General features: G+C 37.7%; 1 protein-coding gene across 1 annotated transcript in view; it reads left to right on the top strand.

Moving 5' to 3' along the window:
• CDC42SE2 (CDC42 small effector 2) overlaps positions 1-13,009 on the top strand; it is a 32,827-nt gene extending 19,818 nt beyond the window's left edge. Inside the window, exons 2-4 of the mRNA XM_068667770.1 lie at positions 5,551-5,652; positions 10,519-10,636; positions 11,057-13,009. Coding sequence (XP_068523871.1) covers positions 5,551-5,652; positions 10,519-10,617 — 201 coding nt within the window. The 3' untranslated portion in view covers positions 10,618-10,636; positions 11,057-13,009. The remainder of the gene's footprint in view (positions 1-5,550; positions 5,653-10,518; positions 10,637-11,056) is intronic.
• Positions 13,010-13,442: the final 433 nt, after the last annotated feature.

Raw genomic sequence — 13,442 nt, 5'->3', positions numbered from 1 at the left:
TGTTCTTTTGTTTTGGTGGGGGAGGTTGCCTGATTATGTATCAAGGCCATTTTGAAGTTAAAAGATGTTTCTCATTTTATTCAGAAAAGAAGACGATGAAGTGCAGGCATGATGTTGCAATGTTGCTTCTTAACAGAGAAGCCAAAATAACAGATTGTCATGAAGAATAATAGAGATCGTCTTGTGCAATAAGCGGAAATGATGACAAATTTGGCCCAAGTTGTTAGTCTGCCAATGATTAGAGAGAATGAAAGACGAAAAGAACTGTGTCAGAAAAAGCAAGGTGCATCACTTGCCATTTTGTATATGGATCACTTCATATTGTTTTGGATATGGCCGGAGATGTGACGCACGAGATTAGAAACATAGGTCAAAATGCTGTTCCCTATCAAATTCAGTTTATTGTGTGCTACTTTTTTTTGGAGCACAGGAAAATGTTAAATTACAGAAAAAATGCCTTGATACATGATATGATACATTATCTATCTGTATAATGTATGTTTTGATAAAAATATGATACAGCATTTTAATTACATGCAATAAAATGTATAGCATATGTATAAATTGAATATCATGTTCCAAATCTGCTCCTGCAGTACCACTGACAGGGCCTGAGGTGGAGGCTTCTGCAGGTCAGATCAGCATAAGCTTTTGTGTTGTGCGATCCATGCAAGCACTGTGCATCATTTATATTTCACTCATATTTGGATTTGGGATTTGTATCTGTGATACCTTCAAAAAATCTGATGTAGGGTATGCAGAACCTGCTCTTCTGCCAGCTAAACAACAGATCTCTTTGCTCTTGATCCCCGTGTGTGTGTAGGCTGGTACTTGCATTGTCTGGGCTATCTTTGTATGTTATTTGACTTCACGTGTGACTTCCAGCTTCCAGGAAGATAATTATCAACCTGCTATAAATTTTGTGTGTATGTGTGATGGTTTGCTTGAGAGGGTCACAAAGGGTAGACAGGTGTACGTAACTGCAAAGGAGAAAAATTTCTGAAACGTAACTTTTTCTTGTCTGTGTGTGTGTACACATACAGGCAAAGAACTTGTCTGGAATTGTTGCTATACCATGAAGTGGCTTGAGTCAGAGAACTGCAGCCCAACTTCTGGACAAAATTTGGAGATAGGAAAGATCCCTTCTCTTCAAACCTAAAGGAAGGGGGAATAAAAAGGAAATCTTACGTGCCTCAGATCATCAGTGGCAAATATTTGTTTAAAAAAAAAAAAAGATAACGACTACAGTTTTTAGTTTCTAGCAGTAAGTTTTTTTTTTTTCAACTATTAAAAAAGGTATTTCAGTTAGGTGCTTCATACCTCTTAAACAAAAGTTTTTAAAAATTTATCGAAAGTTTCTCGAAGCTGGCAGGATTAATATAATTTCTTGTAAAGCAACCATTGGTGGCTTTCTCAATTCTAATCTTGTACTTCAGGAGAGGTGCTACCTTATGTGGGTGTAAAGCATCACTCACAGCTTAAGAATAGACGAGACATCAATTCTTTACTTCATTACTATGGTAACTGAATGTGTTCCTGTTTCAGGGTATGCAGTGTATGTGTTTAGAGCAAAGCTTCAGAGACGGATCCTCAAACTCCTTCTGTTCCTCTCAAACATTTAACACGCAAACCTGCATCTCTTCTACTTTTTTTTTTTTTAAGATGATTTTATCCTTTCAGTGAGGTAAAGATTACCTGGTATGTGCTTTGCAATCCAAATTCTGCAGATTTTTGTCACAGGAACAAAATGAGCAAAGCGATTAAATGATGAAATTTGGTATTCCACTTCCAGGATCCCTCTGCAAGTCTTTTCCTCTCACCTCACCTCTGCTGAGCTCCTTGCTGTGCCATCACCCCTTAGTAAACGGGGAATTGGATGCACTGGGACAAGGCAAGCCAAAACATCAAATACTGTAATTTAGATTTTAAACTTTATTTGGCCTTAGGTACAAAATCCTTTAGTAATTTGACCCATGCTAAAAAGAAGGATAACAGACACTTAGCAAGTTCATAATACGATTTTCCAAGAAAACATCCATCTGCAGGAAACACAGAAACAGAAAATAGGATATTGCTGCAGCTGGGTTGCCAGAGTTAGGACACGTGCATGTCAGGTCAGAAACATGTTACTTTAAAACTAGCTTTTAGATGGTGTGAATATGGCACGGACGATGAAGTCCTTCGCACTAACATTGTACACATCCGCAGTTGTTTTACAGGTGAGTTTCATAGTCAGTCAGATCTCGTTATTAAAATGATTAGTGGGGGGTGTGTGTATATATGGACGTTAATGATTTATGGTATTTTGCTGTGTGGAGTTTGGGATGTGGATGACTGGAATTTGTTTTGGCTGAGCTTTATCAGCTGAGGCAGATGACTTGCACTAGAAACAAGCACAGAATAGGCAGAAATAGTACACGGAGTGAAGAGAGAGCATAATCGTGCTATTCATTTAAGTGAAAGATGAATGTGCTGTGTCTCAGCTCCTTTCAGATTAAATATACTGGATTTATTAGGAAATCAATCTGTGTGTCCAAGCAGTGTACCAAGCAGTGGTACTACACGTATCCTTACGGGTGCAGGGCCCCAGAAAATGCAACTCCACGGTAAAATCCTGGCAAAGCTGGTCTTCATGTTGCCGTCTGTCAGAGCTATGTAACCTTTCCAACGATGCCTCCTGACTCCTGTCTCCTGTGCTAGGTCCTTTGAAAAGAGACGACTGCTAACAGTGCTCCCCATGTCCCTTCTCTTCTGCTCACCAGTCGGTTCAGTACTGAGGCCGTGTCCACAGAAACTGTGCTCAGCAGGAGCAGCGCTGTAAAGCAAAATGGTGTTGAGGAACCAAGGCAAACATGAGATGCCTTTTGCGGGTCTGCTTTTGACCGGCTTGCCTCCTCTGGCTGTGATGTCCTTTAGCAGTTGGAGTGCCTCGGCTGGGATTCCAGTTCAGCTCCATGCAAACGAAGTGCGATTTATGCACATCAGGGTCATGCAGGAATTAAAATTGAAGCATGGTAAATTTGGACTGGCAAAGTTGCTTCGCAAGTATGTTCACGATCCAAGTTCAGACATTACCATACATGCAAACTGAGTGCTCCTGCAGAAGAACAGCAACAAAGCACCATTTTATTTGTTTTTAGAGTGAACTGCTTTGTGGTCCGAATGGAGCAGAGCATTTAAATATTGTTCCATTGCTTCAAGGAGATCACATCAGTGGGCTTATGCCAGGGTGTAGCTGGTAGCTGATGGCTTCTGATAAGAAACTTGCTTAAGATAAGGATCAGGGTTTGATGGCAGTTCACTTTAACTACTGGTTACTGGTTCACTAGCTGGTGATTAATGCAGAATCATTGAAAGCCATTCACCCAGTCCAGCACTCCTTAATGTTACTGGAACGCCTGTACGCTTTGCAACAAGTAAAAAGGGAAAAATGAGTTGCCCAAAGAAAGGGTTTGGTTGTTCACCACACCCCCAAAACAAAACAAAAATCAAAAGCTTCTGAGATTTGTTCTTCTTTGGACTGCATCAGAGCCCAGCATTTCAAAACTGTGAAAACCAAGAAATCATGGATGTATTGTTTCGACATGGAAATGACTCTGACTCTGGTTTTCTGGTTTTGTTTGTTTTTTAAAGTTGAAAGTGGGCATTTAATATAGATCTGATGTAATTTTAACTGTTGTAACTGATGGAGTGCATGTGGGGCTTGAGAGACCCTTTCTGTGTCAGCGTCCCAGTGTGCCATGAGCCAGCAATTCACAGGTAACACCGCTTACCCATTACACCTGGTGGGGATGCTCCTAACCCTGACGATGTGAGATCAGCAGTTCTCATCCAGTGGATGTATAAGCCTGGTGTGAGATCTCCCCCACCAAGATAGTCACGCATATCTCTACTAGCTCATGTCATGCGTTGTTTAAGAAGCAGTGTGCTGTATCTGTGCGTTTGGTTTCCAGACTGAAATGCCAACACATGGGACATGGTTGGTGGTGGGGCACTGTGATAGATTCTGTTGTGGCTGTTTATGGCTCTATGAAGTAACACCAATATTTTCTGTACCTGGGACATCTCAATTTCTGTAACCAATGTCCCCTTGAAGGCCCCTAAACTGCATGAAAATGTTTTAACAGCTAGGATTATTTTATTTGGTTGGTCTTGTCAAATTCCTTGGGAGTAGAAAATTCACCAACAGTTTCAGCATAGAACAGGTCATTTTGTTTTTGTTGTTTTTATGGGAATGTTTTACGTGTTGCTCTCTGCACCCTCTCACAGCCCTCCAGGTACCCTGAACCCTCCTAACACTTGTTTTCAGTACTAGAGAAAAACTGCAGGAAAGGATTCAAAGTGTTTTGTGCTTGCTGGCTCATAACTGTGGGCTCTGATTCACGAAGATTTAATCTGTAGGTGCATTTCAGTACCAGCTAGCCCACTCATAAGGCATGCACCTTCATGTCTTGGGTTTGGATGGTCTTAGGAGCCAACTGCAGGTTAGGAGTGGACATCCCTTTAAAACAAGACCGAATGGACTTTAAGGGAATGGGAAGCTTTTAATTGGGCTTAAGCAGTTTCTTAGCTATTGCACTGTATTATGTTCAGTATACCTCAAATGGAAATGCTCGTTCTATGCTTTGTGGCTTTTTGTTTTTTAAATACAGGATACAGGCACGGGGCGGCTGCATGCTGCAGGGTTTGCTCTGCTTAATCTTGCTGGTTGTGGCCTAAGAAATGAGGACAGGCTTTTGTGTTCTTTTTTTTTTTTTTTCTTTAGATGCTATATTGAGCTGGAGGCAGCCAGCCAAAACAGGTTTAATTAGAGGAAGTCCTTACTGCTGCTCACTTCTTATTTGCGTGTTATTACATCAAAAGTTGCAGCTGTGACTCTGAGAAAGGGGAGGCTCTTACAGCTCTTCTTGCCTTCAGCCTCACGGCACTGGAATCAGTGTACCTTTAGGGTGCAGTCTGGCATCCTGCCTCACTATCACATCACACCCCTACAGCTCACACTCCACAGCCACGCAGAGTGAAGTTATCTGGGTGTACAGGGTTCATTAAGGATACGTCTGTGACTAACCCTGACCAGGGCATTGTTCTGGACATCCCCATGAAGTATATTAGAAACACTGACATAAGTTCCCATGGCATGCAGCTCGGAAAGTATGCAAGTTAGCTGCTGCATCTACTGAACGCTCTTTGATCATTAATTCTCATTTTGAATGACTGAACATCAAATTTGATACATCACAGCATGGTTTAAATACAAATATAGGCAGAGGTTGCGGTATGAAATGTCGCTTAATGAACAGTGGAATTGGTTTAGGTTATTTACAAATATTTTGTTGACCTAAATGTTTAGGAGGGGTATTAGTGATGGTCTAATCTGCTATAGATCACCTGAGTAAAAACAAAGGACTGCATTACCAGTGTCTTGGTTAACCTGGGAATTTGGGTTCTGCTTTGTGATTCTGTGAAAATACCTTACAGTGTATGAAACAGCATCTATGGCACATTCTGTTCTCGCCTTTTTAATGAATGGTTTCCTTACCTCCCTTCCAGAAAAGACGACGGCGCATTGACCGAAGCATGATCGGGGAGCCAACAAACTTTGTTCACACAGCTCACGTAGGATCAGGAGACCTATTCAGTGGAATGAATTCGGTAAGCATCTGTGGATGAAGAATATTTCATTTTAGGGTACAGGATCGTTGTATATATATTGTATTACTAATGCAATAAAGAGTGATTCTCCACTGAGTTACAAGACTGGGGCTCTGTAGTGTAAAACTGTAGAATAACCAGTCAGTGTCTTAATTCCAAGCCTTAGCTGCTTGCATTCCATGTTACAGAAAACCATATAAAAAAATCCTGTGGTTTTGACAATATATAGCGGAGGCTGTATAAATTGGGAAGGCTGTGTGTAGAATACCTGTGAAAAATTTGTTCTGATGGCACGTGTGAACTAATACAGCGGTAAATTATGAAATGTATTAGAGTACATCAGAAAAAACGATATTTTAAATGTCTTATAACTCAGACTAGATTTCTTATCTTAAATGTTTTTAAATATTTTAAATATGGTTTATGTGAAATTATAGTTTACCTTATTTTATGGTACATAGAAATATTTTTGTGCCACCTTGTTGAGGTTTTCTATATTCTGTAAACCTATTTGCACTCAGAATTATTTCCAGAGCAAGTGATGATGTCACAAGCAGGGTTTGTGGCTTCCTGTAGATGATAGGAGCAATAAAGTTTTTTTGTCTCTCTGAAAGTGAGAAACAGAGACTAAGAGAGAGATTGAAAATAAGCTTATAAGAATAGATGTCTTGTTCAACTGTGTTTTATATGAAACACCAATCTACTTGTAAGGCCAACAATTGTAATCTGAGAAAAGGGTGGTGTTTAGATACTGAATAGAAATATTTCTTAACTTTATTAATCCCTTATAAAGGAAAAACTTGTTATCAGTTGGTGGATGTTAGCAAAGGGGAAGAACAACTTCTGCCAGAGCTACCAAAATGGAGAACAGAGCTGCAGAGGAAGAAGTCACTTTTAATGTAGGCAAGTGAGGTCACTTGCAGTTTCAACTATTTTGCAGCTTATTGAGTTCAGAAAAAAAAAAAAGCAAAACATATATATATATTTTATATTTATTTTATATATATATAATATATATTTTATATATTATTTATATTTTTATATATATTGTGTATATTTATATATATTGTATATATTTATATACAATATATATATGTTTTTATTTTATTTATATATATGTTTTTATATTATTATATATGTTTATATATATATATATATATATATAAAATTAAAAACTTGATAGCTGTTAGGGAAATGCAAAGCTAGGAAATTACAAAGAAATATGCTATCTTTTCCCTGAAACAACGTAATGGTTTAGAAGTAATTTGTAAGAAACCATCTGTATGCAAGCTGAATGGACTAACACGGTTTCAACTTGACAAAATTCAATTAAAGCTAATTATCTATTTAATGCAGTATATGGTATTAATATTTAAATATTTAATATTTAAAACCACTGTGAATTGAAATGAGCAAGTGATCGGTTTTTCTTCTTATTTCTATTTTAAAGCATGGCTTTCTGTTTTGTAGACGTTTGCTGTCTCCCCTGTGAGAACCTCTCTTATTCTCACAGCTGAACTACCTCTTGGGAGGCTTGTGGTGATTGCCTGAAGCTTCACTCTTTCACCTCAGTCTTTCCCCCTGCTTGCCCTCACCTTTGCCATGCATAATATTTAGTTTATCTCTAGATAGCTTTTAATCATTGCTGTCTCTACGTGGACTTTCTCATTTTGAACACTCATTACTGGATATCTCTTTATCCAAACTGAAAGAAAATAAGAGAATGTGCTGCATCATTGACCACAGTGGTAGTTTCTGATCCCAGATAGGAAGAGACTGTATGCAAAAAATAATCTTTAGAAGTACTAATCTCTAGTTTTTTAACATTGTCTATTTTCTTGCCTCTTCCTTGGTAATTTGCTGTGATAATATTGCATACAGTTTCCTTGTTCACTCTTCACAGTGTAAACTCCAAGGTCATGTCAGTGTTTCCATGTTTTTCTGCTGCTTAACTTTACAGTATGGAAATCATAATTCTTTGTGAGCCTCTTTGTGCCATCTCTGTTCTGAATATCTTAGGAGGACCTCCTGCAACTTCATTAACTTTTTCCCATATAAATTTGGTTCTTCATTCACTATCTGGTCGGTGCCTCTCTTCACCAGTGTTGGTACTTGATTTTATATCCTTATGCTTCTGAGGACAGCAGTGTCCTAATTACTAAATACTTAAATAAATACTGTCCTAAATACTTATTTTTTTTGCCTTCTCTGTTGAGAGCTTTGCTCCCTTGCCAAATGTGAACTTAAACAGTAGGAATCCTCTGTGAACTCTTACTTCTCCATTTCCAGCACTTTCTTACTTTTACCTTTGTATTACATGGCAAAGTCTCCCACTTCATTTTTCTGTCTTCCTACTCCTCGGTTTAGCCTTTGATTTCATGTATTCCTTATGTTTTGTAGTTTTTCTTTGTCTTCTTTCTCAAGGACCATCTGTGCTATTTCCTTGTTCTAAAAGGGAGGAGGAAAAAAAAAAAAAGGAGGAAAGAGATTAATGAGATAGATAAACAGTACAGCAGATTGTATGATATTTAATTGGTGCAATCCGCTTCCCCTTCCAAAACCTTTAATTCCTTATCCTATCTAAATTAGACATAAGAGGAAAAAGAGCCATGTTGTTGTATGTCGTCAAAGGGAAGCAATAATGTCTTTGTGGAAAAAAAAAAAAAAGGCATTTCATTGTACTTGTTCTTGTAGCTCACACTGCCTCAAAAGGAGGTTGATTCAGAAAGAATACTACCTTGTAAGCCTGTGATTTAGACCTGCTTTTTGATCAGTTTTTAACACTATATATGTCTCACGAGAGAGAAATGTATATATCATTTATATTACATATAAATAATAGACATATATGTAACATAGTTTTTAATATACAAAATTGCCACTGAGCTGTTCATGCAGTCAAACTAAAATTTGCTGGGGTCCATTTCCCATATGTGCAACAGCCTCTGTGTTTTAGACAGGTAGCTCCTTATCCACTAGCAAAAACACCTATATGTGTGATCAAATACCAGAGAGACTTTTCCAATCTTTAGAAGAAGCACTCATAAAATCTACACTTTAGCCTTGGAGTTCATATTGATAGGCTCTTCTCTAAAGTTTTGAAGTGGTATAGGCAAGTTGTCAGGCTGGAAGCTGACATGTCCCAGAGGTGGTTTGCTAGCTGTTTCTGTAGAGGCAGCAGTTTTTGTTCAGATTAAATGGATTCAGTCCTTAAATTGTTCTTGGCAATACGTTAACATGTAAATTAGATATTTTCTGGAAATAAAAAAAAAAAAAAAAGGGTTACATAGAAATTCCTTTTGTTCGATGGCTAACATGACATGCATAGTGAAGATCAGCTTGGTGAAATGTGAAAGTTTTCAAACACCACCCTATTCATGTGGTTGTGCTCTTCCTCCATGCTTCCTTACAGAGCTTGTAGTCACTGGTGTCAGACCCACTAGAGCATTATCTCTGAACACTTAGCCCTGAAGAAAAATTTGAACATAGTATTGCTGCAGCTACATCGCTTGCTTGGGGAAAGCACCAGGGTTGGGAAACAGTGTGCTGCTTAAGTGCATTAAAGAAAAATCAAACAAAATCAAATCTTTTGGTCAGCACTGCAATATGCTACATGTATTCTGTTGAAGACAAAGATCCCAAAATAGGCCTTTCTTCATGTTAATTTGAGAAACAGCAAACAGGAAGGAATTATGCTGCTTCATTCTGTATGTGTGCGTATGTTTTGCTTTGCTGTGGAAAAGAATACAGTTCTTTTGCCTTTGTAGATGGGGAAAATGTCATGCATGCTATTTAGACACATTTCTCCAGTGCTGTTTTAATTCAGTTTCTAGTGATGTTTTAAGGTCTCTGTGATGGAGCATACGTGAAGTAGTTGTAAGTGGTGCCCTACAGGCACAGATTTCTTGCTGAAAGTTCAGTTTCAGAAGATGTAGCCTTAAATGTGTATTTTACCTTGTGCTCATTGTGTACTTGTTTTTTATGCTCTGGGGTGCAGACAGGAAAAGACCAAGCCTTTTAAGGTTGGAGTTTTCTTCCTGCAGGCATGAGATGAAGATTATCTTGACTGGTGCAGCACAAGCAGGAAAGGTCTATGGAGTCTCTTTCTTTTTGTTGATAGAAGTAATGAAAGCCATGGAGAGATGTGCATGTACCGGGGCGAGAAGGATGATCTAATCTATCTACTGGCATCAGGCTACAAATGCCTTGAAATAAGCTGTTTCCAGAGAAATTGGTAGACTCAGTATGATTTTAAAAAATGAATGCCCTGCAAGTTAAAGGAATAATATCAGTTAAATAAAGTGGGACATGCTTTAACATAAATAGATACATTTTCCACACACCAAAAGCTCCTCTTTGGTTTAAAAAGTATTATTTTAATTGTCTTGAGGTTAGCTGTATACTGCAGATATTATCCAGATATTTTTTAAACTTTCTATTATATTTTTAATATAATGGTGCTAACTTCACTGGTTTATCATACTTGGCAAAGAATGCTTTCCATATAACAAGCTGAATTACAGCTTGTCAGATGCAGTGGAGTTGGACACCAGTACAAGATTTGATGAATTTTCTTGAGTAATCAAGTGGCTCAGTGAACGCCTGAATCAGCCAGTTTTCTTTGGGAGAGAGGAAAAACTTCTGCATCAGCACCAGTTCTTCCATCTCTCCTGCTGAGCTGCCTGCAGAACTGAAAATTCCAGCAAGCCTATGCTGCATATGTCCTCATGCAAAAGTAATGTAGCTTTAATGGTAAAACTTGAAAACCAAACCAAAAAGAAAACTGGAAGCAAGACTACACTGTATGTAGTTCACTTCTAACTGCCTTTCTTGTTTTCTTTGCCTCACTTTCCCTTCTGTTTCCAGGTGAGCTCAATTCAGAACCAAATGCAGTCCAAGGGAGGCTATGGTGGTGGCATGTCTGCAAATGTTCAGATGCAACTTGTAGATACAAAGGCAGGATAGCCTTGGGGATATCTTTCCAGTAAGTATGCCACTCTACTCTTTAGACATTGTTTTAGATTAGCAAGGAAGGATCTCTCTACATATCATAATTAGCTCCCTATAAATAGCTGTGTGCCATACGATGCATAATTTTAAAATGCACTTCTGTTATTAAAAGGTCAATATCATGTAAATATATTATTTTTTTTTTATGTAATGAACAAAAGATTGTCTTGACTGCATCAATCTGTTCTTATCTGTCCTTTTTACGTAAAGTTAACTGTATAGCAGATCACAGAAGTATTTTGTAACCTGGTTAGAGTACCGTATTTTGCTACAATTTTTCCATCTAATTAGTCGCAGAATGTGTAGTGTTAAATCAGTGAATAGTAATGTTATGGTAGGAAAATGGTTGCTCAAAATGTTCAAAACTCATTAAAATGTGTTTTCTATGTTCCAGGTTTATGTGAGTTCCTGTATCTTCTTACCTGTGTCCCTTCTTTTGCCTTGGTGACTGCTTTCTGTGTTCATGACAAGAGAGAATTGATGGCTTATTGTTCACCCTTTGTGATTACTCCAGTGAAAAGTTTCTGTTCTGCTCTGATGATGCCATTTTTCAGATTGGTCCGACCGTGCCTTTCGGTGGCATGCACACATTGGCCTCTACCAGTACCATGGACATAGAGCTGTTAGGATTATTTTTAGGTTTTGCTTGTTTGTTTTAAGGCAAATGAAAGCACCAACCTTAGCTTCCTTCATCTCTCACAAATACTAATGCACAGCATTTTGTTGCTCTTTATTCTTTAAGTCTTTTCTCCACTCACATAATTTAGGAATGAGCAAGTTTTCATTAATGTTTTTAGTCTCCCATTGTTCATATCCATTTTTGAAAGGTCTTGGACCTGCAAGCACAAATGATTATTTCATACAAAATCAGCAGAGTAGATGACCGCATGCTTTGTGAGGTTGCTTTGTATGGTGGCCCATTTGGTGCCAGAAAAAAAAAAATCGCTTACTGCAGACTGATGATACTGTTGCTGGTGAAAATTTTTGCTGTGGCACCAAGTAATGCCTGTTTCTGAAAAAGGACGTGTAACTTTTAGCTGCTTCAGAGTTATGTCTTTATTTTAGTTTTTATCCAACTGGTCTTGAAATAATAAAGAGAGAGCTTGCATTCATAAGGCATTTGTTGTAAATGTTCAGTATATTTATTTTGAAAGAACTGACCTTGAGGCTGTAAACCAGTGTAGTACCGTATCTAAGTGTTGTGGAAGCGCTTTAGTCTATTTAAAAAAAAAAAAAAAAGGCAACATGTTTGGCTGCTTCTTTTTCTTTTTACAGTTTTTCTTAATTTTAGTCTGTATGGTCATTTCCAGTAGCAGCATGTCAGACTGCCTGCAATATTAGCTGAAAAGTTTAGTAGACCTCTCTAAGTAGTTGGCAGTTTCTGTGTACTAAATATTTAGGGGCCATGAAAGTTGCTAAGAGCAACATACTAATCTGGCAGAACAGATGCCAGTGAAAACAACATACAGGGTGACTTTTTACTAAGTTGGTAAAAAGCCTTTTGCTCAGGTTCCAAAGCATGTTTCTTTCACACGTTGTGAAACTTGTATTTTAATATTGCACTGTTTTCAGATTATCTCTGTAAATGGTCTTTTTTTCTCCTTGTTGGTGGTTTGAAACAAGTCAATGATTTCAGTCCTGGTTGAGTTAGGTTTTTATGCGAAAAAATCATCCTAACAAGGCATAACTGAGCCTAGTGAGATCCATTTTTATACATAAACACGCATGTGTCCATATAGATTGCTGTCATAAATTATTCTTTATTCTTTTTCCATACTTTTTCTGATTTCACATTGCAACAGCTGTCAGATTGATTTGAACATGTATGAACCTACATACTCTTCTCTCAGTTCACAAACACCACACCAAATACAGGGCCTTGGAGGTAGTTCACCTTCCCCGAGTTGTATTTTTGTGGTAGCTGTCAATTATCTGGTTGAATAGCTCCAGGTAGGCAGGTTAGTCTTCACTGATGAAGGTACTGATTCATAACAACACAAGATCAAGATGTTTGGTTGTCTGGGTGCATGAACACATGGCAATGCAGTAATTTTTGGGGATCAGCGTTACCAATGCCACTTTATCGATAAGTCTTAAATATACCATAATTAGAAAATAATTTGAATTTTGCCATTGGTAACAGCAGCTTAAATTTGCTTGCCAAAACTATCTTGCACTTGTTAAAATGTTTTCAGCTCAATAGCCAGAAAAATGAAATTGACATATTTTTATAACAGACATACTTTTTTTGTACATTGTGTTCATTCTTGAATAAAGTCAGTTCAGTGTTGGCTTGTAGATATTAAAAGGAAAGTATTGACTTTGATTCAATAAATGTTTTCTTTCAGTTGGTGGCCTACCCTTTTCTTTTTCATAAGTTACATTTGCATTAGAAAAACAACTGCAGCCTACAGACAAATTTGTGGTGAAAATTCTCTGAAAAGTAACTTGGTAGTATGAGTAATAAGTAATTTACAGGGCTGAGGTTTTTTTTCATGTCACTTGACCCTATTGTTGCCAAGTATATTAAACCATAATTTTATTAGTAGTTTTGTTTCATTGATTTAGTGTGTATACCAAAGTTGTCTTCAAGGATCTCAGAGAGGTTTCCCAATAAGAAGTAAATTGGAAGCCTTCATAAACAGGATTTCTTTCCTTTTGACTACAAGTGGTATGTGTGTTTCTCCATTGTGACACAGATTATTTTACTGTAGTGATCAGTAGAAAACTAACTATACACCTGATCATAATAACATGCACATCTGCATTAAGTATGCCAG

The sequence above is a fragment of the Anas acuta genome, chromosome Z (genome assembly GCF_963932015.1).
Source record: "Anas acuta chromosome Z, bAnaAcu1.1, whole genome shotgun sequence".
NCBI classification, from domain to species: Eukaryota; Metazoa; Chordata; class Aves; order Anseriformes; family Anatidae; genus Anas; species Anas acuta.
Note: the sequence above shows the minus strand (reverse complement) of the source record. Positions and strands in the feature narration are given on the sequence as shown.